The 25,749-nt window shown below is 42.4% G+C and overlaps 1 protein-coding gene across 1 annotated transcript; it reads left to right on the plus strand.

The window, feature by feature from the left end:
- The first annotated feature begins 912 nt into the window (after positions 1-912).
- On the plus strand, positions 913-25,611 carry TMC7 (transmembrane channel like 7). Its single transcript, XM_074965369.1, has 16 exons — positions 913-1,584; positions 3,380-3,635; positions 9,432-9,580; positions 10,952-11,119; positions 11,279-11,364; positions 11,890-12,035; positions 12,944-13,091; positions 15,107-15,280; positions 16,316-16,473; positions 17,400-17,514; positions 18,180-18,277; positions 18,610-18,793; positions 19,725-19,855; positions 20,879-21,034; positions 22,495-22,573; positions 24,008-25,611. Exons 1-16 carry the CDS (start codon positions 1,527-1,529, stop codon positions 24,065-24,067), a joined length of 2,166 nt encoding a protein of 721 aa, XP_074821470.1. The 5' UTR covers positions 913-1,526; the 3' UTR covers positions 24,068-25,611.
- Positions 25,612-25,749: the final 138 nt, after the last annotated feature.

The following is a 25,749-nucleotide window of genomic DNA, read 5'->3' on the forward strand; positions in this document are numbered from 1 at the left end:
AATAAAGAGAGCTGAAGATGAAATGCTAGAAACTGAGTATCTCATGACACAGGCAAGATTCCTCCACTAGCAATTGACAGTGCTACCCTGACCATTTAGGCATTACTGACCTCTGGGACAAGGGAAATAAGGGCTGAGATCTTATCCCTCTCCCTTCCTTCAAAAGCCTCCACTCTGAGCTCCCTTAAGAGTCCCAAAGGTCCACATTAGAGCCTCAGTTTTGACCCAGATAACTTTGTTTTCCCACCAGTCCCCAATTGAGCTGAAATCCTAACAAAACTCTTAGATCCCAAGATAAGGAAGGCAGCCACTTTCTCATTGGAGGGTGCCAGATCCTACTCTGTTAAACAGGAAGGTTATGTTTGGTACAACGAATAGGAATTTGCTGGGAAAGGTACAGTTTGCTGCTCTGGTGACTATGAGATTTCCTTGTGACCTCTTCCAAGTCGGCAATGCACTGCAGGAGAGAGAGAACTTTCTCTGGGTCTGAAGTAATTCAGTCCAGCCTGATTTTCACATGGTTTTGAATTTCATAAATGGGCATGGCGCTTCTCAGTCTGTACAGACAGACAGACACTGTATCGGGCAGGACATCCCTCAGTTTGTACCGACAAACAGGACGCCTCTCAGTACTCTGTACAGACAGACACACACTGGGCAGGACGCCCCTCGGTCTGTACAGACAGACAGACACTGGGCAGGACGCTCCTCGGTCTGTACAGACAGACACTGGACAGGATGCCCCTCGGTCTGTGCAGGCAGACAGACAGACACTGGGCAGGACGCCCATCCGTCTGTGCAGACAGACAGACACTGGGCAGGACGCCCCTCGGTCTGTACAGACGCGCACACACTGGGCAGGACGCTCCTCCGTCTGTACAGACAGACAGACAGACACTGGGCAGGACGCCCCTCGGTCTGTGCAGGCAGACAGACACTGGGCAGGACGCTCCTCGGTCTGGACAGACAGACAGACACTGGGCAGGACGCCCCTCGGTCTGTGCAGGCAGACAGACAGACACTGGGCAGGACGCCCATCCGTCTGTGCAGACAGACAGACACTGGGCAGGACGCCCCTCGGTCTGTACAGACGCACACACACTGGGCAGGACGCCCCTCCGTCTGTACAGACAGACAGACAGACACTGGGCAGGACGCCCCTCGGTCTGTGCAGACCCAGAAACGAGACACCCAGCGCACGGGGTGGGGGAACTGCAAGCCGAGGACTAGCTTTATTTCCTCTTCCTTCCTTCCTACGGGCCCCTGCCCTGCACAGGTACCTATTCCCAGCCTTGCTGGTGGAGGGGGGCCCTTGCTGGGGAGCCCGGGCCGCCCGCGTAGACTAGGCAAGTGCCCGGCCGAGGGGCGCGGGGGTGTGCGGGACGGGGCCCGTCCCTCCGCGCTGACTGCACAATGCACCCGGCTGCGCGCGTCTCATTGGCCCTGTGACGCCCGGAAATTGGAACCCCAGCCCGGGCCGCGGCTCCTGCTTCTCCGGCGGCCGGAGGGGGCGACCCCTGTCCAGCATGTGCGATCAGCCGGAGCCGGAGACCTGGCGGCCGCCCGGCGGCAGCGACGATGACGGTAAGCGGGGAGCCAGGCCGAGCGGGGGGGCCCTGCAGCCAGGTGCCGAGGGCGGGTGGCCAGGTGACCGGCTGCGGCGCTGGGAGGGGAGGACACCGGCCTCGGATCCTCGCCTGCCCGGAGCCCGGCGGGGCTGGGGCTGGGGCGGGCGGCGCCGCAGGGCCGGGTGGTTGGGCTTGGCCGTGGGAACAGCTCGGGCCGCGCGCTCCCTGGCGGACGCTCAGCCCGCCGGGCCAGGGGGTGAGAGCCGGGCGGGGACACGCGTGGGCCGGTTAACGCTGGCTCCGAGCGGCCTCTCGGCTCCCGGTTCTTCATTTAAACAGCTTGAAAACAGGGAGACTCCGAGCCAGGCAGGCGCCAGGAGAAGGATTATTCTGGGCAACACTGTGGGCCTGGGGCTCCTCCCGCCTGAACCCCAGTGGGAAATGGGAGTCAAGTGCAGCAGAGGGTGGGTTTGTACAGCCCCTAGCACCGCAGGGCCCTGGGCCAGGCGTGGGGCTCCCAGGTTCTGCGGTAGTGCTCTATAACCACTAACGAATCAGCATGGTGGCGTTTTACACCCCAGGGTGTTGCACTGGTGTGAAGGCCTGCAGGAGGCAAGGAAGAGCCAGGCCCTTTGTTTTTTTTCACTAGGACTCTGGAGGTGCCTCTCCGCCATGGAGAATATATACGGGTAAAGGGAATTTACTCCCTGAGTAAAAGGGAGTGTTCAAGGAAGCCCTGATTGTCTGTTGTTTGCCGTGAAAGTTGCACATGTGAATCTGAGAGCAGAATTTAATCTCCAGAAAGAGGGGACAGCCTGGGATGTCACAGTTCAAGGCAATTGCACCTGCATTCCCCTTCTGGTCTACCAGTGGCACCCACTTAAATGTTTCTGGCTCCCAGCTGTCACCTCTCTGTGGCAGAGACCTGCATCTTTTCCCCTCTTGCCAGGGTTATTTCCAGATTGCATGGTCCCTTGCTCTACAGCGTCATATCCCAAGGAAGCCAGACTGCCTAAACAGGCCAGTGTCTGCAGTCTGCTTCCTCTCCAGTGGCTATGAACATAAATAGCCAGCGGTTGAAAGTTACCACACAGCTCATTCTAAGAAAGCACTAAAAGAAAAGGAGTACTTGTGGCACCTTAGAGACTAACACATTTATTTGAGCATAAACTTTCGTGAGCTACAGCTCACTTCAACAGATGCATTCACGAGAGTGATCACTTAAGGTGAGCTATTACCGGGGGGGGGGGCACCCACGGGCACTGCATTGGGGACCCCTGGTCTAGGGAGACTCCTGGTTAGCTGTCTATGCTATGGCTTTTGGGGCCTTATGCCTCAATTAGTTTTGCTAAGCTATTGTCTTACAGGCGATGAGGTTTGTAGGCTCATTGTGTTACTTCCTTAACTTATACTTACGCCTTACCTAGCAAATGCCTATGTCTATAGGCTACAGAACAGTAGGTCCTGATGTGGCTAAAATACAGTTTGGTCTTGAAGTGTAGATGCGACCAAATTATGCTGCTGAATCTTGCTGTAGAGTTGAACTTTGCAGGGCTGTAGCATGATTTTGTAGCATCCTTGCTCTTTTCAAACTCCTTGCACCAGCTGTACTGTCACCGGCTAGAGCATCCATTTAACACCTTTCCACCCTCATGACACTGGAAGGATTTTTTGCAATTCGCAGCAGTACTCTTTCTCCCTATGGATTATTGTACGTTTCATACAAGTTCCCTACCTCTGGTCTCATGAGTTGTATTTTGACCATATTTTACACTTAAGTTCATTTGCTTCCTCTCTCCTTTTTTTGGCAGAAGTCTTCCTTCCTGATGCAAACTGTACATCACCATCTGTTACCTTTCTGCAAGAATTGCCTAGTTATCGGTCCATTTTGAGGCGGAGAACTTCTGCTGGAGGAACACAAGATAGACGACAAAACAATCATGGCTTTGTGAGACCCCCTGCTGCAGAGAAAAGAAATCTTGTAGAAGGAACAGGAGTTGAAAATGAGGCTGTGGTTCGATCAATAAGAGAATATGCATTAAATATTCCGGAGAAGAGAAGACGAAGGTTGGATCAGTAGACTGTTTTGTTTTTTTTTAAATGTTAGCTTGTTCTAAATCTGTGCAGAGTACGTGCCATGGAGAGTTGAAATGGTGTAAGACTCAAGTCCACTTCCTAGATTGTTGCACCATACCAAATATTGTATCAAAAAGCAGCTGTTCAGCCCTTCCCTCCTCCCTCCCCCCCCAATGTAGTACATTAAAATCCACTCTATCAAATAGAAATTTGCAAAGATCACTATGGGTCTAATTGCAAACTCCTGGCTTACACTGGTGAGCAGATATTCACAAGAGAAGTCCCAATGACTTCATTCTGGCCTGAGGTGAGGAATAATTGCAGGGAATTAAAGAAGGGGATGGGAGAATCAGAACAGGTGAACTATCATTACTGCCAAGTGAACACAATTCTGGCTCCCCCTGCTCCATCTGATCAAACACAAATACTGTTCTATATTCTTAAGTCCCTTCATGGCTTATCTCTATCCTCCCCATCATCTCTTGTGCACTGTTGAGATGTTGACTCCCCTCTGCTCTGCCAACGGCATCAGTCTCAATTGCCCGTTTATCACATTGTCCAATAAGCCCCTTTGTGTTTTCTCACCTGCTGCCCCCTGTGCTCATGGAAGGAGCTCTCCATAAACATCTGCAAAGCCACCTAATTGTCTTCCTTCAAACCCCTCCTCAAAGCCTACAAAAAACTCAGCAGCTGGTGGGCGGTGACGTTGCTTATTGTGCTGTTTATAATAATTTCTTGTTTTCTCGTGCGTCTTCTCACCTCCATTGTCTCCTGTCTTTCTGTGTAGTTTGTATGCTCTTTAGGTCAGGGACCACTTTTTTGTCATGTGCTTGTAAAGCACTGTCACCAGATGGCTGGCCATTTAAGGGGAGTTGTGCCCCCATCCCATCTGTGACTAATAAGTTGCTTCCCAGCTGAAGCTGGGAGACCAGGGATCAGCTGACAGATCCCTGGTCCTCACAAAGACCAGCGAGAGCTACAGGGAGTAGGAAGGTTCCTGCAGGAGACCCTAGACAGGGCCTAGTTTAGATATGACTCTCAGGTGGCTGGCCTGCAGAGTGTAATCCTGTGGGGAGCAGCCCAGGAAGTAGAAGGGAGCAGAGAGGTCCACCTTGACTCCCAGGTACATGGCCTGTGGAGTGTAATTCTATAGGGAGTAGGCAGGCCTCTGTAGGAGAGCCTCGGTCAAGGAGAAAAGGGCATGTGTGACACTCTCCCCAAGGCTCTCAGAACCATAAGCCACAGTGTTACCCCTCTGTCTTAGCAAGAGTGAGCTTTGCTGGAGCTTAGACTGTGTGTCCGCTGCCTACCACATCAATCTGTCCACTTCACCAGCAAACTCCTCGAGACTCTGCAAGTCTGAACCTTGCCTCGCAGGTAACAATCAGTGCATCCCAGCTCCCGAGTTACCTGGAGACATCTCTCTGTGGTGGTAACTGGACACACACAGAATTAAGTTTGCTGTCTCCACAGAGACAATGACGTTACGTTCACCAAGGACTCGTGCTATACGTCAGTGTAACAGCCCTGAGATAATTTTATACTAAAACTAAGAATAAGTTTATTAATAAAGAACAGAGATTTAAGTGACACTAATCAAGAAAAAAAGAGACCGGTATGGTTGCAAACAAAACACTTTCTAGTGACTAAAACTTAATTTGAGCAAGTTACAATCTTTGCCTAAGCAGTTTTATATGATACCTTACTTGATACACATTTATAGTACAATAATCTTGTATACGCTCGTTTGATTCAATTACTCATTCTTTGGGGTTCAGACCTCCTGTTCTCACCCTAGGGTGTCTGGACCCTGATTGTCACAGCATGTGTCATGTGTTGAACTAGTGTTATTTGAAGAAATAAAGCTGAGTCCCTGAAGAAAAGGGGACTGGGATGTTCTTTGGGAGAGTGTTCTTTGGTGCCTGGGCCTGTGAGTTAGACCACCGGCTTACAAGTGCCTGGCACAATGGGGCCCTTGTGGGGCTCTAGGCACTTGTGCAATCAAATACATGTGATTGATATGGCAGAACAGCTGCTAAGTCAGGATGCTCAGTAATGATAAGTGATATTACTGTTGTTATTAAGTGCCTCAGAAAACTGAACATCAAACTTTCATAGTGTTGAGAACTGTATAGCCCCATCTCCATCGAAAATGGAGGCAAAAGGCAGCCTATGTTGTTCTCCAGAGTGCCTGTTGGAATGCTACGTGTTGGGGCCTGTAGTCTCTGCAAGCTGACCTCCTGTGAGAGCAGCTGTAGCCACAGTTAGAGATGAGGTCAGCTGTAGTCTATTCATTTAATGCAAATTAGGTTCAGCTCTTGGTTTCCTGCCAAACTACCAATTCAGCTTCCAGTTGAGTAGAGCAGGGAAACTGTACTGACTACAGCACATGTGGGACTGTGTGTTGCTATCTTTGGTCTATAAAATCATGACTGGTATAGAGAAAGTAAATAAGGAAGTGTTATTTACTCTTTCTCATAACACAAGAACTAGGGGTCACCAAATGAAATTAATAGGCTGTAGGTTTAAAACAAACAAAAGGAAATATTTCTTCACACAATGCACAGTCAACCTGTGGAACTCCTTGCCAGAGGACGTAGTGAAGGCCAAGACTATAACAGGGTTCAAAAAAGAACTAGATAAATTAATGGAGGATAGGTCTGTCAATGGCTATTAGCCAGGATGGACAGGGATGGTGTCCCTAGCCTCTGTTTGCCAGAAACTGGGAATGGGCAATGGGATGGATCACTTGGTGATTACCTGTTTTGTTCATTTCCTCTGGGACACCTGGCATTTTGCAAGACAGGATACTGGGCAAGATGGACCTTTGGTCTGACCCAGTATGGCCGTTCTTATGGTTCTGATACTACAAATGAGCATGTGAGTAATTCAGTGGGGCTACTTGTGAACAAAGTCACTCACAAGCATATATATTTGCAAGATCAAAGCCTTTGTTTGCTACACTTGCATAGCATCCTTGTGAATGCTGTATGCTGCCTTTGCTCCATGAGAGCATAGGTTGAGGGGATACAAGGCTTTTGAATTTCAGTGGGCGGGGTTGTGCCAAGCCTTAACTTTTTGGATTTAAGTTTCTTCATTGCCAATTTTTGTGAATATATAAATTTATATTTAAAAAAAAAATCAAACCTCAATCCGTTGAATTTAAAATGTTTTTCTTGCTGCTCAGAGTTCCCAGTGCTCCAGCCATTGCTAGTCATTGTATTGTTTTGCCATGGCAAATTTTCACTTTTTTGATGCAAAAGGTATCCTGAGTCACTGAAAAAGGTTTAAATGTTATAGAATAGCTTGTGTATACTACTTATTTTTGCTGCTGGTCAGTTTTCCAGTGGAACAGTTTTCTGTTGGAAAATGCTGATCTGACAACTTCAAAATGTTGGGTGAAAATCAATCTTGTCCAAATTTTTGTGGGAAATTACTGAAGTATTTTATTTTGACTGTTATATAATTTATGATAAATTTATTATTTATGTATCTAATTGAAAATACATATTTTTGGAATATTTCATTTTTTAGAAATTGTTAGATTTTGACTTTTCATTCTGATTTGGGATGAAACCAGATTTCAAAATCTCAGAATTTCTGAGGGATGAAAATTCTGAATTTTGACCCACTCTCCTTATTACATTAAAATAGACAAAAAGCTAAATATTTTATAAATCTGAGAGGATATTAAAATTTCTGAAGAACCGTGGTATTCACCATCTGAATATTAAACCATATTAAAATTTCTGAAGAACCTTGGTATTCACCTTCTGAAGAACCTTGGTATTCCATCTTTTACATCAATCAGTTACATTAAAGTTGCTGTTTCTTGGCCTTTTGGCTGAGATTAAATGGAATAGCAGTTTAATATTTAACATATCTGTTAGGGATTGTAGCTCATGCTTGCAGAGGGATGGATTTGTATTTCATGGGTCTTTTCTCTCTCTCATTTCTATAACCCTCATGATAATTTTTCCATTGGGCTGAAATAAATAAACCTGTCTATTAACAGAAATTCAGGAAGCTTTCCCTGCATCCCTCTAATGTTCCCCCATGGACCTGATCCAGCAGCACTGGTGAATAGTCCCAAAGTAAATGGGATTGATTGGGGCAGAGTTTTTTGTTATCAAATATAACCAATTAAAGGGAGTGTGTTCCTTTGATGCTAATGTAAATGGCAGTTATGTGTGGCTGTGTGTTGTGTAAATAACGGATCCCTAAATTTTTGCTTTTTTAAAAAAAGGGGGGTTTTAATGTCCAGCCAAGCACATTCTTGGCAGAGCTGGAGGTGAGAGGTTTTAATAAACACAGCTGACCTCATCAATCCTTAAATTTTACCAAGGGACGCTATCCTCCTTTGGTAAGCATTTTTGAAGAGCTCCTTTTTCTGTGCATTTTTATAAATTAACTTGGCTTTTTGGGTTGTCTCCCCCCCCCCCCCCCAATCTGGCAAAAATAGCTTTGGGGTGGATAGAATGTTATCTTTTACTGACAGTAAGAAAGAGATCACTTGACCCTCTGAATTATTAACCCTCTGTACCAGCTCACTTGGTCACTAAATCAGGCACAACTGAAAATTTAAAAATATTGGTGCCAGAAGAGAGCTGCTGTCTGCAAATGGCAATCTCCCTTTGCTTACGCAATCCTGGGAAATGATTCCTCCTCCATGGCTCTTTCATTTCACTGTTCATTTAAAATTGTTTTGAGGTGAATGCAGTCCTAGAAGATGAATCATGAATATGCACTCTTTTCTACAGAGAGGCTACAGATGGCAGCCGTGATACTGCCTGCGTTAGGAAAACCGTTTCAACTAAACTGATTTTAAGACTGGTTAGAGACACAGTGTACATCAATTATTAGACAGTATAAGGTGGCTTGACGCATTTTTACTGACTCTGATTTAAGATACGTCAGGTCACCTAAAACCAAGTCCTCATGAGGGTTACATCTATGCTTCAGGCTGGAGGTGTAAATTCCAGCTTGAGGAGACATACTTGCACTAGCTCTGATTGAGCTAGTGTGCTAAAAATAGTATGTAGCTGTGGCAGCAGGAGGGACTAGCTGCCCTGAGTGTGATCCTGTCCAAGACTCTTGCCATGTACTCAGGGCAGCTAGCCCCTCATGCTGCCATGGCTACGCTCCGTTTTTAGCACCCTAGTCAATCAGAGCTAGCACGGGTATGTCTCATTGAGCTGAAATTTAGACCTCCAGCTTGAAGTATAGAGTACCCTAGGTGTCCTGACCTGGTTTTGCAGAACCATTTTGAAACCGGTTTAGTAAAAACAGGATAGGCTGCCTTAAATTGTCTAATAATGGGTCTGTACTGTGGCTCTAACCAGTTTTAAAATTGGTTAAAAAATCCCTAGTGTAGACAGGCCCCAAGTGGTATTAATGATGAGAAAGATTAAGAAGGGAGGTTGCTGGACTGTTGGAATGTTCCTATTCCAGTTATTTTCCCTGTCTCACAAGGTGGCACTAGTTGTCATCGGATTGTTTCATTTTTAGTTTACAGTAAAGGAGACACATTATTCTGAAGTTGAACAGGAGAGATTTATTAGCCATTTTTGTTTTATATTTTAAATGAAGGGTACAGTACCAGAGCCATTGGTTGGAACCTGACCTGTTCCAATATAGCTTAGGTGGGACCTGCGTACATTACTATTATTTATTTGTATTGTGGTGCCAGGCCGTGTGTGTGTACACTCTACCCTCCCCCCCCATCCCCCCCCCCCAAAAAGCCTGTCCCTATGACTAGGAGTTTATTTTAATTTATATTTTTACTAGGGACATCCAGGAGGCTAATGTAAAATATTTATCTGGATGGGATCAGTGGAAGCAGACCAGAAATAAATCATGGAAAAAATTTCTAGATGAAACCAAGGAGCTGTCATCTTACTTGGAACTTTGGAGAAATGACATTCGTAGCATTGAGGGTATTATACTTTTATACTTCCATTTTCTGTTTTATCTTGCTATTAAGTGTGCAGTATTGTTAGTGTGTAGATCAGTGTATGTGTGCGTTTTCCTCAGAAAATAAGTTTGCATGTCCTGAAGACTGAAGCCTACAGAATAGGTACACCATGGCACAGTTGACATCAGTGCAAATGTCCTTACGCTGCCTTGATAAGGTTTCTTAGCCCTTGACTCCATGCCCATTCAAACCTTTGCACCTTACATGAGTCTAAGCTGGTGCAACTTTCACCTTTTACTGCTCCCCTTGGTATAAGTTATCCTGCCTCAGTCTTGCAACACCTTACTGTCATTTATTGTGCAACTTTCCCTCACATGTTACCTTTAAATTTGGCACACTGAGTTTGAGGGAATAAATTACATGCTAAGGGACTGGAAGAGAGAGGTGATAGGGCTGTACTAGGAAAAGCAAATAATTGGGATAAGTTAAAGTTCCCCCTACCCTATTTACACCTCCGGATAGCTCCCTGGAGTGTAAATTATGCTAAATTAGATTTCCATATGCTCACTCAGACTCAGGACCTTGTTCAGAAGTGATATGTAAGGGACTGTAAATGGCACCTCAGTAAGTGAGTGTGAGTCTGAATGGAAGAGAGTCTAAATTGATGTAAAAAGAAAAGGAGTACTTGTGGCACCTTAGAGACTAACAAATTTATTTGAGCATAAGCTTTTGTGAGCTATAGCTCACTTCATCGGATGCATTCAGTGGATGCATTCAGTGGATTTTCCACTGAATGCATCCGATGAAGTGAGCTGTAGCTCACGAAAGCTTATGCTCAGATAAATTTGTTAGTCTCTAAGGTGCCACAAGTACTCCTTTTCTTTTTGCGAATACAGACTAACACGGCTGCTACTCTGAAACCTAAATTGATGTAATTTTATGTCGACTGACCCAGAAGAAGGTGTAAATGACACCAGTTTAGATTCCCATAAATGTACTTAGATTTGAGATCAAATTCAGAAGGGAATCTGTGTTTGTCCCTTTTTTTTTTTTTTGCAGGTTGCTGTGTTGTGTGGACCCAGTTAATAGTTAAAGGTATAGAGTATCGTCTGTAGTCAGCCTTTTAAATATATATACTAGTATTTATAAATTCCCTGACAGGTCAATAGAAATGTGTCAGATGAAAACTAGTTGAAAAGAGACACTAAGTCAGATTCTCATTTAATTTACATCATTGTAAATCTAGAGTAACAATACTAGCTTCAATGGCATGCCTCCAGATTTCCCCTTGTGTAAATGAGATCAGATTCTGGACCCTTTGCCTTTAATGTCGTTTTATATTCACAGTGATTTTTTTCATTATGATTGGTGACATTTTCTTTTCTGTTCCCAGGGAAGTTTGGCACTGGTATCAAGTCCTATTTCTCCTTCCTGCGTTTCCTGGTCCTGTTAAATTTTATAATCTTTGTTCTGATGTTCGGTTTTATAACACTTCCAAGCACCATTTCTAAATACGGAGTTCTCAACAGTAGCTACGTTAAAGTTCCTTCAGAAAGCATAGGTAAACATCCTTACAATAGTTTACTATTGTTTATGTCAAGCATTTTAAAGGGGAGATAAGTGTTTGCCTGTAGAAGTAATATTTGAACTACCTTGGTCTCATGGTAAAGTGGAAAATCACTACTTTCCCAGTTACTTTTATTCTGTCTTCCTTTTGCAGAGCTGCGATGCAGAAATTATACAATTAATGGTACTAAAGAACTCGTTTACTTCCATACTTACATAATAGATCTGCTCTCTGGCACTGTGAGTAATTAGATTGAATTGTTTTACTTTTCTAAATCCAAAGTTAACACATGTAAAATACAAAGAGGTTTTGCTATAGGAATATCTTTTCACATCAGTTTTGAAAATGATGCTGCATATAGATCAGTGGAGATAAAGTTTTAATCTTTGTATGCAACAAGCAGCTGCTTGCTAGTGGGCCAGGAGACCTGGCTGGTCACATGCTGCAGTCTCTTATCCTCATTTCCAGCTGCTATTTTCACTGAAAGACGCTTTAAAAATATTACTTCTACTGCAATGGCTTACATGAAGCTGCCAGCAGACTGTGTTGTGAGTGGAAGGGGAAGTGGGTCCATGAGGTAGCTAATCTCTCTGACAAAACATGGTTCACGCTGTGAAAGAACTTGGGAACTCCAAACTTGTTGCTTGTTTGGGGCGCTATATAGCAATCTTTTTTTCATTGTACTGAGCTCTCTGCAAAACCTTGTTTACTAGCTGAGTGATCAGTATTGTGACCAATGTTATGTGTATTTCATCCTGTCACAGGGTTTCCTTGAAATGACGAGTCTGTTCTATGGATATTACACAATAGATATGGTACAGTTGAAAGTCATTAAATACAATGTGCCACTTGCGTACTTGCTGACTACACTTGTCTGTCTCTCATTAAGTCTTATCTGGATAGTGAAAAGGTAAAGACAACTTTTGGTATCTTCTATTTATTGCTTGGTATTGTACAGTTCACTTTCTATCCCAGTATATAGGAAACACAGTGAATTATTCTTGGACATCCATTGATATGGAAATAGTGTAGCGTCAGCTAAATCCCTTCTGATAACTCATGGTGTTTTCCTCCTTCAAAAATGTATTGATACAGAGCACGTGGAATAAAAAATTCATTCTATTGGCTGCTTTCAAGGGGATCGTTCAACCTTTGATGGGGGACTGAAGCAAAAACTTTAGGTCTGTGATGCAGACCCAGGTGAACTAATAAAGCTGAATATTGGCTAGGCTGAATAAATCTAGCTTCTGGGTTTATGATCTTACAAGCCCTGGTATGGAGGTCACGATAATGATGTCTTAGATCCTTATCTGTGTAGTCTTGAGCTGTTAGGATTTTTTTTAATATAAGGCACTGGGAGCTAAGAATTTTTAATATTTTTAATAAAGTTGAAATAAGTTCTTGTGCAGAGGTAGTGTGAGTTGGAGAGGGAGGAAAACTGACAAAACAGAAGACCTCGCAGGACACTATGTGACCAGAGTCTCAGTGTATTTCTGGAAGTATATGTGGTTGCTAAGAGTTGAGGGGACTCTGAAATCTATTTGTGAACTACACAAAACCTTAGTTTTCATGGGTTGCAACGACTTCAAGCTGGTTTTTTTTTTTTTTTTCTGATCTTAGGCCTCACTGAGAGAGTTTGGATGAAAAAATTGGTAACAGATGTTTGTGCTGATTAATGTGTGTCAACTAGTAGAGATTTTGCTTGCTGCTATATAGATTCTGAAACGGCAGAAAGAAAAAGTGTAGAAATCATGGTTGCTCGAGTTTTTGGTAAGACTGTTTAATGAATGAACAAGGGTCTGCAATATGTTTTATTAGGTCTGTGGAAGGGTTTAAACAAAACTTGGTACGTGAGGAAGATCAATTTCAGAGTTACTGCAACAAAATCTTTGCAGGCTGGGACTTCTGCATTACAGACCTGAATGCTTCGCGGCTGAAACATAGTAGTTTACAATATGAACTAAAAGTAAGTAACTGTTTTTGTTTTTTCCTTTGTATCCTATTTCGCCTTGCTGCACTTCAGGATGGCTCATAAGACATGTACATAACTTTGCAGATAATTGGAATAGGGCTAGGAAGATTAAAGAAGCATGCACACATTGAGTGAGTGTGTGTGTGTGTGAGAGCGAGAGAGAGAGAGATCCCACATCCTATTGCATGCTCTTCCGGACTATATAGGGGTCTGTTGCAATGCTGGCAGGATCAGTACTGAGCCTCAGGGCCTTCCCCCATCCAGCCCATGCTTCTCTTGTCATCTTCTTGCTCACGCTCCAGTCATTCTTCCTGTGCTAGTCTCTACTTATCCCAACAGGAAATCTGTTGATTGTTGGGTTGCAACGTTGTAGGAAGCTGCTTGATCAGAATAAAGAGCAGCAGCAGTTCACCTTACAGTTTATTTGCCAACCGCCACACTGCTGCTTTAAAAAAAAAACCACCCCCGTTTTCAATCAGGTATTTCAGTGACACATGCACATGTGCAGAAAATAGGATTCAAACCTCCAAATAGGTTCTCAGCCGTAGAAGAGGTTTTCTACAGACAACTGGGTGCTATAAAGCATTTCTGATTAAAATCAGTATTGTTCTGCCCTCTTCCCACACGCATTTGCTGCTGACATTTGTGTGGTAAAATGACCTTTGGAGAGAGAGCTACCATTTATCGCCTTACTCCTCCTCTTTCTTATCCATTTTGAATACTGAGACTGTGTGTGTGTGTGTGTGTGTGTGTGTGTGTGTAATCCCATTAAACAACAGCTGTTGTTTGTCTGTACTTTACAAAATATAACACCCTTGGCCTTTCCTCCGTGTTAAGACCAGATTAATGTTACCATAAATCCAGGGCCTCAGTTAGTTTTTATTCCAGTGTGGAGAAAATAAGATGGCTGCCACTCAGGTCACAAATCAAAGCTTCCTTCATCCTAGTGGTGACGTCATTTCCAATGAAAGTCTTGATTCTAATCTCGAATACACGGGGGTGCAATGTCACGTGTCCGTGCATGTTACCATTATTCCGTCAGTCCGACAGAGCACACAGTGTGAACAGAACCAGCCCCTCCCTTGCTTCCCACATCCTGGGTCTCATGCTGAGTGAGCCTGGAGGCTGGATTAATGTCTCCCTTAGAGGTGGCCCTTTCAGATCATCCTTGATGTGCAATAATGGGATGATGTGTGAATGTCGTACTTGTTCTGGGGATGGAAAGTGAACTTCGCTAAGGTTACCTGCCTTAAATTCCTTTTGGGTTTTAATATATTACATCAAGTATAAATTAAAGTGTCCTGGTTAGGTTGAGTTATCTTTTATAGTCAGTACATGAGAATAACTCCATTGACATTAACGGTTTTAAGATTATTACTATGTCTGTTTTTGCAGTGCCCAAAAGTTTGCCAGGGGTTTTCATAGAACAAATTAAAAACCCATCTCCTTGCCTCAAAGAGCTTACTATTTAGTTATCTGATGAGACGGTATAGACAAGTGTTTCACATCCGATGGGTTTTGAACCCCACGCGGGGTCACAAGGCATTGAAAATGTTATTGCAATCTAAAGCATAGAACTTCACTCTCCCACTCTCCACACAGCCTTACTTTTAAAAGTGAAGTATTCTTGTCAACCTCTTGAAACCCACACAAAAATAAATTTTATAAGCTTATCCTTGTTGTTGTTGGTACATATTTTACTCTTAATAATAAATGTTAAAGGGTCACAAAGATTTTTTTACTTTGAAGAAGGGGTTGCTAACCTGAAAAGGATGAAAAACACTGGGTTAGGGGATTTGCATTGGGATATAGACCCGTTCTGAACCCATTGCAGTCAATGGAAAAACTTCTTCAATAAGTTTTGGATCAGGCTGCAAATGTGTGCACCTCAAGAACAAGATATACCTCTTTGTGTTAATCATATGTTCCAGTTGCTGATGACACATGGACACATATCCCTTTGCATCAGAAGACTGTACATTTCAATATGAATTTTCTTTGGTTTATAGACAGACTTGGCGGAAGAAAGACTAAGGCAAAAAAAAGCTGACAGGACAACAGAAGAAAAGCTGCGCATCTGCTGTCTAAGACTATTTTTAAATATCTTTGTTCTTGCACTTTTGTCAGTATGCTTTTATTCTATCTACAGAGCAACCATCTACTCGCAAGAAAATATTTCCAATGTAAGTCTTAGACAGGACCTGAGAATAAATCCTGGTAGTGTGCTGATGATCAAAGTATGCTTGGCAAAGTAGGGTGAAGGATTGTAAAGGAATGGAGTGGTTTGGTCTGATACAACATTCTCTTGTGTAGCATCTTCCGTACAAAGGGGATCCCCAAGCACTCTTCAGTTAGTTGGCAGCAAATGGGGAGTGGAATCAAGAGGTATATGCAAGAGAGAAAAGCTGTGTCTTCAAAGGAGACAGTTACTGATGTGGGAAGGTTGTTCCAGTGATAGGCACTCCACAGAGAAGAAAATGGTTCTTGGACCAACAGTGGCCAGATTTTTTTGACACGACAGAGAGAAGGCCAGTGCTCGACAAACAGGAAGAGAAGGGAAAGAGGGACCATATAGACAAAAGGCCATGAAAGATTTTAAATACAAGGGGTGAAATCCTGGCCCTGTTAGGAGTTTTGCCTTTGTCTTCATTTGGGCCAAGATTTCACCCAAGGAGTGCAGAATCCTAAAATGATTGGGAAGCCAGGGGAGTCGTGTGAGGCAGGGGAAGGGAAAGAGCTGAGACACAGCTGTGTTTTTTATGCCTCAGTATAAAAGCTGGAGGCGGCATTCGGCATGTACTTGGACTTAGCGAGGCCTTGGGGGAGCAGTCATAGTGTTCCAAGTACGCAGGGGTGAACGCTTGGATGCACATTTGGGAAGGGATGGGGACAATCCTGTGTATTGACAGTGGTGCAGAGGTGCCAGTAGGCAAATTTGTAGTCCCCGGAGATGTGGGTGGAGAAAGAGAGATCAGAGTGAAAGATGATGCCAGAGTTCAGGCCAATGGGAAGCCTGAGCAGAGAACAGGAACAGAGAAGTTCCTGAATGCATCCGATGAAGTGAGCTGTAGCTCACGAAAGCTTATGCACAAATAAATTTGTTAGTCTCTAAGGTGCCACAAGTACTCCTTTTCTTTTTGCGAATACAGACTAACACGGCTGCTACTCTGAGAGAAGTTTTTGTGTACATTACACTTCTCACCTCTCATCCCATGTAGGATAGCATCAAGATGATGTTTGAGGGTAATCTCTTGGTGCAATACTTGCCTTCTATAGTGATCACCCTGGCCAACTTTATTGTGCCTCTGTTTTTTTCATATATAATCCAATTGGAAGAGTATTCACCAGCCTTTGAGATCAGGTTAACACTGATGCGGTAAGTGTGTTTATTATTATTGTCACTAGCTTTTCGAAGGTGCTGATCGTGGTGGCACATGGGTGCTCTTTTCATAAGTTAAAATGGTCCTAAGCAGCAACATCCCAAATCAGGGAGGAGATGTATTGTGGCTCCCCACAGCAGCCAATCTGGCTTTCTTGGGAGGGCCCAGGATAGCAGAGAGCAGCCTCTGCTGGACTTCTTTGACTGCATTTTTTCATTTCTGGAAACAATCCACGACTGTGTCTATGGATGGAAAGACAATGTAGTCATTTCGTCCTCTTCACCCGCCTAGCTGGGTGGTCTGTGGCGGGGTTGGTTCTGGAGGTTCACCCTGATATAAATGCGTGGTGGGACAAAGATACAGTCTTGGCACAGTTCTCAGTAGCGCAGGAGCAATATTCACACTGTCTCTCTGTACAGCAGCTATTCCACAGGACAGCAACAGAGTGTGCAGTCATCAGCTTCTCTTATGTTACTGTCTTGCATTAATAGGGCTAGAGCAGGACAAGGCCCAGCACGAAGTGGAAGTAGTTTGTGCCAAAAGATACTGCAGGGTAAGAGACAGCAAAGAGCTGGGAGTTGGTGACCTTAGGCAGTTAGAGAGTGGCAGCCCGAGGACTGTGGCTGTCCCAAAGCCTACATTTGAAATGACTGTGGTCTAGGACATAATGTAAGCAAAACACTGACATACTGTAATCTAAAGTGGGGAAGAGTCAAAGAAGCTTAATGTTATTGAAACTGAAATAAAACCTATGTTAACTCATTGGCTTATTCTTCAGTTAAAGCTGTGTGAAATGCTTTTGTATTAAGGGCCTGATCCAACACCCTGTTACACTTAATAGAGTCCCGTTGCCAGTTGGATCAGGCTCTACAATTGTGACTTTTCTGAGGTGTTAGAGCGTGGGGTTTTGTCATTTCTGCAGGTGTGTCTTTGTGCGGCTGGCCAACATTGGTGTTCTTTTGTTTTCACTGTGGAATCGAATCTCATGTGGTAATGAAAAGTGTAAGCCCTGTGGATACAATTACGAGCTCTACCCAGTAAGCAGATTTTATGTTTAATCAATCACAATGTCCAAATCAAGATACCTTTGTACATGCTTTGCTTGCGTGTCAGGTACTCAGAATTGATGTTCACTTTGAGACATGCTTATCTTTAATGTCCTCCAAGAGAGGCATTAGTTTTCCTTGCTATATATCTCCTGCATCTAATGGGAGCTGACGATCGCCTGCCCCCTCTTTAGTTGTAGGCTGTAATCAGCCTGTAATCAGGAATTGGGTTGCTGTGCAGGGTTGGGGGAGAGATACAATTAGCACTACGTATTATTGCTCAATGTAAATCAGTGAAGTTCTTAAATCTGTGTATGGCTTGTTTTCCTTTTAGGGCAAAATTGAGATTCCTTTGGAGCCAGTGGGACAGATCCTTAGCTGGTGTAGATCTGTCTCATTGGAGCTATGACCATTAACACCAGCGAAGGCTCAGACCCAACAGCATTTATTGCGTTTGATACCAATGGGACCAAGGTTTGGTCCTTTAAAATGTTTATGGGTTATAGGGCAATAATAATAATTAATAAAAAACTTTGGAAACATGGCTAGGAGTTTACTATTATGGCAGTGATTTTGAAGTTAGTTGTGTTTTCTGACAGATTTCTGTAGTTGCTGTTTGTTCTTCTAATCCTGTTTTCCCTCTTTATTTTTTTCAGTGCTGGGAATCTCGAGTTGGGCAGGAGATGTATAAGCTGATGATTTTTGATTTCATAATAATTTTTGCTGTGGCAGTGTTTGTTAACTTTCCTAGAAAGTGAGTATTCACTCCCATTGAACATGCTTTTGCTGAACAATTTAAGATGTTCCTTTTTACCATTACTCCTGTTACTCTACTTTTCTCACCAGATTTTCCATTTTAAATTAAAACCGCAATTATAAAATTACCAGATTGTTAAATAAAATACCTGATCAATTGGACACTTGCCTGCCAGTGGAATTCGGTTTCTTGAGACGTCATTGGGTTACAAGTTTTGTCTAATGCTTTTAATGTTCCTTTTCTCTTTACTCTGAATATATATTGAAAAGGTTGTGGAGTTCAATTCAGTCTCACTGCTTGAGAACTAGTGTTTTTGTTTTGTTTTTTAGGTTGTTAGTTACCCATTACTCTTGTAAACCAATTCAGTGGTGCGGCCTGCAGGAATTTGGAATTCCTGAAAATGTACTGGAAACTGTTTATGGGCAGACAATCTGCTGGATTGGAACCTTTTATTCACCTGTTCTTCCTGCTATAGCAACTGTAAAATATTTTATCGTCTTTTACATAAAAAAGGTAATGAAGGTTTGTGGTAAGTGGAAGTAAATTGGGTACTTCTCTGTGGCTTTTGTACTTGCAGAAGATAGAAATAATGATTTTTAAAAAAATACTAAGGGTGCAGCGTAATGGAAATGAAATAACATGGTGTCCTCTTTGGGGTGGTTTTATGGTGATTTTTTTAAAAAAAAAAAAACAATAAAAGTAGATATTTAACTTTGAAAGGATCTAGAAAATGACTGCTTAATGTCATGCTCATCAGTTAATTTGTCCATTTTATAAGAAACTGTTGCTTCGTGATGCAGTTAATTTACACCTTCTTGCCGGTGGTTTATTTTCCAACATGAGACTTCAGAGCAAGGAAGGGATTTTGCCAAGATGGCATATATTCAGTTCAATCAACAAAATGGAAATCCAAGACTTTGTTTAAGAAGTGTCAGTTCTATGGGCCTTTTGTCTCAGAAGTTGTGAAATCTGACCAGACCAGCTTAGATTCATTCCTTTTGAGCAGCAAATCCCTGCTGGCATTTTAATATTTTGCAAAGGTTTGTGTGACTTGTTGGGACTTTTGGATTTGAAACCTAAAGCCCCGATCCTGCAATATACTGCACACAGGCAGAACTCCATTGCAGTCAGTGGACCTATATGCAGTCATAGGGATCTGTGGCTGGACTGGGGCCAAAGCTCTGAAAGCAACTGTAGGGACTTCCTCTTGAGAAGACGCAAACCCAAGATGGTGGATGGTATTTGGCTTCTTCTGAAATGTAAAACATTCTGACCTCAGCTCCAGGGAGCCCATTAATATCAAAGGGAGCAGGATTGAGCCTTTAGTATTTGGGGCCAGAGGAGAGGGATGGGCTGGGCTAGGCTAGGCTAGACATGGACCTACTGGAAAAATAAATGGTTGAGATCTGTTTCTTTCCCCCGCCCCCCTTTTCTTCCTCTCCAGATAAGTTTGATGCATACGTGTAGACCTTCAAAGAGGCCTGTCAGAGCATCAAGCTCTAATTTCTTCTTCTTGGTGGTGCTGTTGATTGGGCTTGTATTGGCTTTTATTCCTTTGGGACTCAGCATGACATAGTAAATAATGGTTTAATATTTATAAAGTTTATTATTTTGCTTTAATTTAAAGGGATTTTTTAAACTCTAGTAGGGATGCCTCAAGTGGTGGGTCTGGCTTTCATAAAACAAGTCACAGTTGCTTTCGCTCTTCTCTCTCTCTCTCTCTCGGGCCGGGGGGTCAGGAAGGAGAGGAGTAAAATTTTAATTTGTCCTCCCCTGTGCTGGGAAAGGACATGCATCCAAACACAAATACCCCAAAGTCAAAATTCAGGTTCCCCAGCCTGGACTCCAGTCCTGCACGGTTTAGCCTCAACTCAGGAAACTTAACTGTGCCAGAACTTGGGTTCAGGAGGCCGGTAGCTTCCAGTGTTTGAATTACACCCCTTTCTCCCAAACCTCAAGAGAGTTTTTTTTTTAAAATGTTTTGGCTCTTCTCTGGTTCTGATTGGCCGCAGACGCTGCTTTCCTCAAGAAGCTTCACTGGCCTTTCAGGATTAAACCAGGGCAATTAACCCCCTGGCTTTTCTGACTACTTCTTGTTAAAACAATCCGACTGCTCCCCGGTGTCAGCACTCTTTAATGCTCATTTGATCTTGACAAGGAAGTGAGAAAGGAACTCAACACGAAAATGTTGCTGCATAGAAAGAAATAAAACTGAGGGGAAAAAAGATGTGTGTGGGGGGGAGGAAGACAAGATGATCTTTCATACTCCGTCTGTATCACATTCACTCACTTAATCGTACCATGTGCAACATAATGAGTTTTCTAGACCACAGAAATCTCTCCGCCCATATACACCCCACAAAGCACCAGTCCATCCTGTCACCAACCATTTTGGAAATATAAGTTAGAAGAAAATATACCTGCATAGAATTAAAAAGTAATTAATTAGTTGTGCACTAATAGCTTTTTTGTTTTAAAATAATTCATTTTAATATAAACAAGGGCACTTTGACTTATGGAAACAAATAAGAATGGGATCCCCTGTTGCCTTGTTATATCTTTCTGTGTGACATCTCTTTTATGTTGCTTTTTCAATAGCTTCCGCCCCTCTAAAGCGTGTGGGCCATTCGTTAATTTTAACAGTTCGTGGGATGTTGTTCCACATACAATACAAGGGTTTCCAACAGCTCTGCAGAAGGTCCTTAATGGTATAGCTTCAGAAGCATTTGCAGTGCCTTTCTTTATGGTTATCTGGTGAGTGCTGTTGAGTTTGGTGGTGCCCTTTAAGTTTTGTTGTCCTCCATGTAGTTGTACGATTTAGTTCTCTGTTAATTAAACGGATGTGAAACATTAATTAAACCCAATTTTCTTTGCGCAGGGAGGCGGTAGGCGGTAGGCTTCAGCTCTTGTATTTGAACCTTCAGTTTTTGTCTCTTTTCATTATTTGCATTCTTCTCTCGTCTCCTAGTTGTCCAGATGACCAACATCGCCGCTTATTATCTCTCTTCCCAAAACATTAGCTGCTAGCCATTCTGCAAACTGGCACGTTGTAAGCAGAGGGCAGTTTCCCCCCGAGAATTGCACCTGTGTAACGCGTCTGGCCTTCCAGTTTAGGAAACTGAAGTCCCAAGTTTGCTACTTGGTCTCCAGATAGGCCAGTCCATAAAGTAGAGTTTAATTTTATGTCCCTGTTTCATTGATCTTGAGAGGCTTGTGCACTGGGGTTCTGTATAACTTGTGCACTTGTTAAGACCACCAACTACATCGGAATGTTCACCCCAGGCCCTGATTCTTGAAGGTTTAATTTTAAGCACATGCTTAAGTGCTTTCCTGAACTGGGTCTGTAGTTTTGTACCCCCAGGACTTCACGTCTTATTTTTCATGTCCTTTATACTCAGAATGTTTTTAATACGTGGTCACTAACTCCCTATGACATGTTTGCTAGTAGGTGGTGGTCATAAATTTTAATTATTTGGAAGAAAAACCATTTCAGTTCTCAGATAGGCAAGCAGTTTCAGCTTCCAGTTTCCTGCTCTCTCCTTTGCTCCTTTCACAGTGTTAATCTCATTCTGAGTCATTTACAAGGGCAGTATCTATAGTAAGCCCACAGGAATTAATATAAAATTGATGTGACTACAGATCAAGGGCTAAAAACTGGAGAAGAGGGAAATTAAAGAACTACTCGTTTAAACTCAGCTTCTCAGGGAGCATCCCCTCAGGGCACGGAAGGGTGCTGATAGTCCATGGAGGGGACAGAGGCCCTCTAACCACACAGATGTGTGGAAATGGGGGAAGCACTACAGATCTCAGAACAGCTTCAAGAGGACCTGCCTTCCATGCAACCTGAGTGCCTCTTCCTGCTGACAGGAGAAATCCCTCAACAGCTCTCTTGCCACAGGCTGCTTCAGTCATGGCTGTCCCCTACCAATCCCAGCTGTATGTTGATACTTCATTAGTTTGGGTTTTCCATCACAATGCTTAGTTCATAGTTGCGGAACTAGGGGTGCTGCTGCACCCCCTGACTTGAGGTGGTTTCTATCATATACAGGGTTTACAGTTTGGTTCAGTGGATCTCAATGAGCACTATACAAATTGTTCCAGCAACCTCCGGCTTAGTTTGGTGTACGCTGTAACTGTCTTTTTTTCTGAATAGTTTTCTGTGTATGTTGGCATGTGTATGATGGTAACATATTATACATATTTCCTTTTTGCAGCCTTATTATGTTCTATTTCATTGCCTTGGCTGGAGCACATAAACGGGTTGTTGATCAGCTCAGGGAACAGTTGGTTATGGTAAGATCTGATACAATGTCTTCATTCCTTCCCCCTCTCCAAGTTTTTCAATTGTGTTGCACTAGAAATCGAGCATGCAAAGAAACCAGCTGTTTTCTTGCTCCCTTCTATTTCTCTTGTATAGCCAGGTATAATGAGAACAACAGTGTATAAGTACCTTCACAGGGAGAAAACACAGGGTACTAAAGGGCTCTTTAATCTTGCAAGAGTTTAAAGGAATAATAAGAACCAATTGCTAGAATCTGAAGCTAGACAAATTCATATTAGAAATAAGGCAACCCCCCACCCCCTCAAATTTAACATCTCTTTATGTCTTCAAATTAAGACTGAATGCCTTTCTGGAAGAGATGCTTTACTCAGACACAGGGTGTTGTGTGCAATACAGGGGTAACTGGGTGAAATTCTACGGTCCGTGTGATACAGTATAGCAGACTAGATGATCTAATGATCCCTTCTGATCTTCAATTATTAATCTATGAAAACAGTAATTAAGACAGAAAAATAGGAGGTGTCAAGTGACTGACCCTGTCTTAAGCAGAATATTTGCTTTGGGGATTTTATGAATGTTCTTGTTCCTTAGCCACAAACAGAGAACACATCTGTTTGCCATATATATATATATATATTCCATTCTATTTAATATCACTGCTCTTTGCAAGTACTATGTATGCAAAAATTACTGTGATATCTGACTTTGAGCAGAGTTTCCAAATCTGTGTTTACTAATATGGCTCCATATGCCTCTATATTATTAATTATTATTATTATGTGTATGTATTACAGTAGCATGAAATTGGGCCAGGTTCTACTAGGAATAGTTTTAAAATAACTAACTTGAGAAACTACTGATGAATAGGGCTCAGACATTCCACATAGAATCAACTCATGCCCAGAGCTTTGGGGATTTACAAGCATGAAAACAGCATCCACACGTACCGAGAGTAACGCACTCTTTGGAGATTAGCATGATCCTGATTGAGTTTTCTCTTGGAAAGTGAAAGCAGAGCTTCAGTCAATGACTATTAAACTTTGTAGTGCATGCCCCTGTGTGTGTATCTAAGGATGGACTCCAGCTTTTGGTATTTAAACTCTGATTGTGTCTGAGAAGGGCATGTGTGTTAATGTATATAGGGAGTGGAATTTTCAAAAGCCCCTGAGTGATTGAGGAGCACATGTGTCATTGAAAGTCAATAGGATTTGTGTTCCTAAGTCACATAGGTGCTTTTGAAAAGGAAACAGTACTAACTCGTTAAAATTACAATTGCCTTGTCTTTACTAGGATTATACCATGTGTTAGTTACCATGTGGGAACAATCCACCTTTTTTCCTAGTAAAGACAAGGTGAGTGTGACTTATATGTATAGATACATTGGAGAAACAGAATGTCTTTTTTTAAAATATATTTATTGTGTTTTATTTTAACTGTCTTTTTAGGAGAGTCGTGACAAACTGTTCCTAATCAGAAAGCTATCTGAAGCTCAGAAGCATAGTTGAAAAACCTCCAAAAGGAAATTGTGTGAGATGGATTTTGACTTCGAGACTTTATAGAACCACTAGATACAGCAGGAACAAACATAACAATCCGTAGGACCTTGAAAACTGAATCACTAACTAGGGCCCTGATCTTTCAAACAATTTTGTGCATGCTTAACTTTAAGAACACAAGTAATCCCACAGCTTCAATAGGACTACTTGTGTTTAAAGTTAAGAATGTGCACAGATGTTTTCAGGATTGGGGCCTTAACGTGTTTGTACCATATTAACTCTGCACAGAAACTCTCTGGTAGGACTATTTATGTTGCTAAGGTTTAAGATTATCAGTGTTTACATTAAACCCCTATTTTCAGGGGGTTTTAGATTGCTGTAAAAATGTGCTCTGAGCTGAAACTTTGCCCAGGAAGCGTCTTAGCGCAGAAACCATTTGAAATATCAGTTTTTCTGTTTATAAATTATGCTGTGGGAGTAGGGGGGTCGGGAGACTATAGGAATTCCTAATTTTACACTTTTCCAACTCACTTCTCTTTTAAAACTGAAGTGTTGGAGGCATCTAGGTTGCTATGCTGAATTAGCACATAGGGGGAACAAATAAAATCTGTATTAATTTAAGTAGATTTCTTAAATATTTTTAATATGTAGACTTAGAGTTTTTGCTCTGAAACAGCTATTATGGTCAGTCTTGTCTATGATCCACTGGAAATTTGGCCCTAAGCGTTTCAGAAGCAAAATACAATGAAAGGAATTTTGAGCAAACGCTGGGAACAGATCCTCAGTTGGTGTAAATCAGTGTAGTGAAACTGAAGTAAATGGAGCTAAGCCAATTTACACCAGCTGGGGATCTGGCCCTTATTTTATGCCTGTAATGTACTGTTACTCCAATTTTGTTCTGAACAAGTTTTGAATGTTATAGTGCCTTTCTTGCTTAACTCTCAGGTGTACATATTTTAAAGCAAATAAGTAGCAACTTTACAGTACAACATTTGGAAACTTTAACACTCTTACATGCCAGTACCTCTTAAATGCACTACTTGTTTAAAAAAAAAAAAAGCATGGAACTATATTTTTATGAACGAATAATTTCCAAATACTCTACCAGATTTCATTATTTGAAGACTCTGCTTCCATTGCTTAGAGTTTTCTATAGTGCATTGTATGTACGTATGCGTATGTTACTTGAACTCTGTAGAGGATAACTTGGAACATATTACACAGTAGCAATAAGTATTTATGCAAGCCCTTGGTGTACTGTTAATCTTTAATGTGACAGATCCTGTATCTTTGACTGTATATCTTGGAATGATTAATTTTTAAAAAACTAACATGCATTAAACAACTCTGAATCTTATCTAGTGTGTGGAGATTTTTAAAAAATAGTTAACGTTATTGAACATTTCAAGGCCAATTTACACCAGCTGAGATCCCATCCCTTTATTATTTCTTAAGCTTTTAAAATACACTTTGCTTTAAATCAATTGAATGTGCTACATTTTCTGTGAACAAGTTAAAGAAAAAATTCCCTAAGAGCTGACACTGCAAACTCAACACAGGATCCGAGGGTACGTCTGCATTGGAGTTGGAAGTTGTAAATTTCGTCTTGAGGAGATGTATCCATGCTAGCTCTGATCAAACTATCTTGCTAAAAACAGAAAGGTAGCCCCAGCTGTGGAGGGGCTGAGTAT

This window comes from Natator depressus, chromosome 10, assembly GCF_965152275.1.
Source record: "Natator depressus isolate rNatDep1 chromosome 10, rNatDep2.hap1, whole genome shotgun sequence".
NCBI classification, from domain to species: Eukaryota; Metazoa; Chordata; order Testudines; family Cheloniidae; genus Natator; species Natator depressus.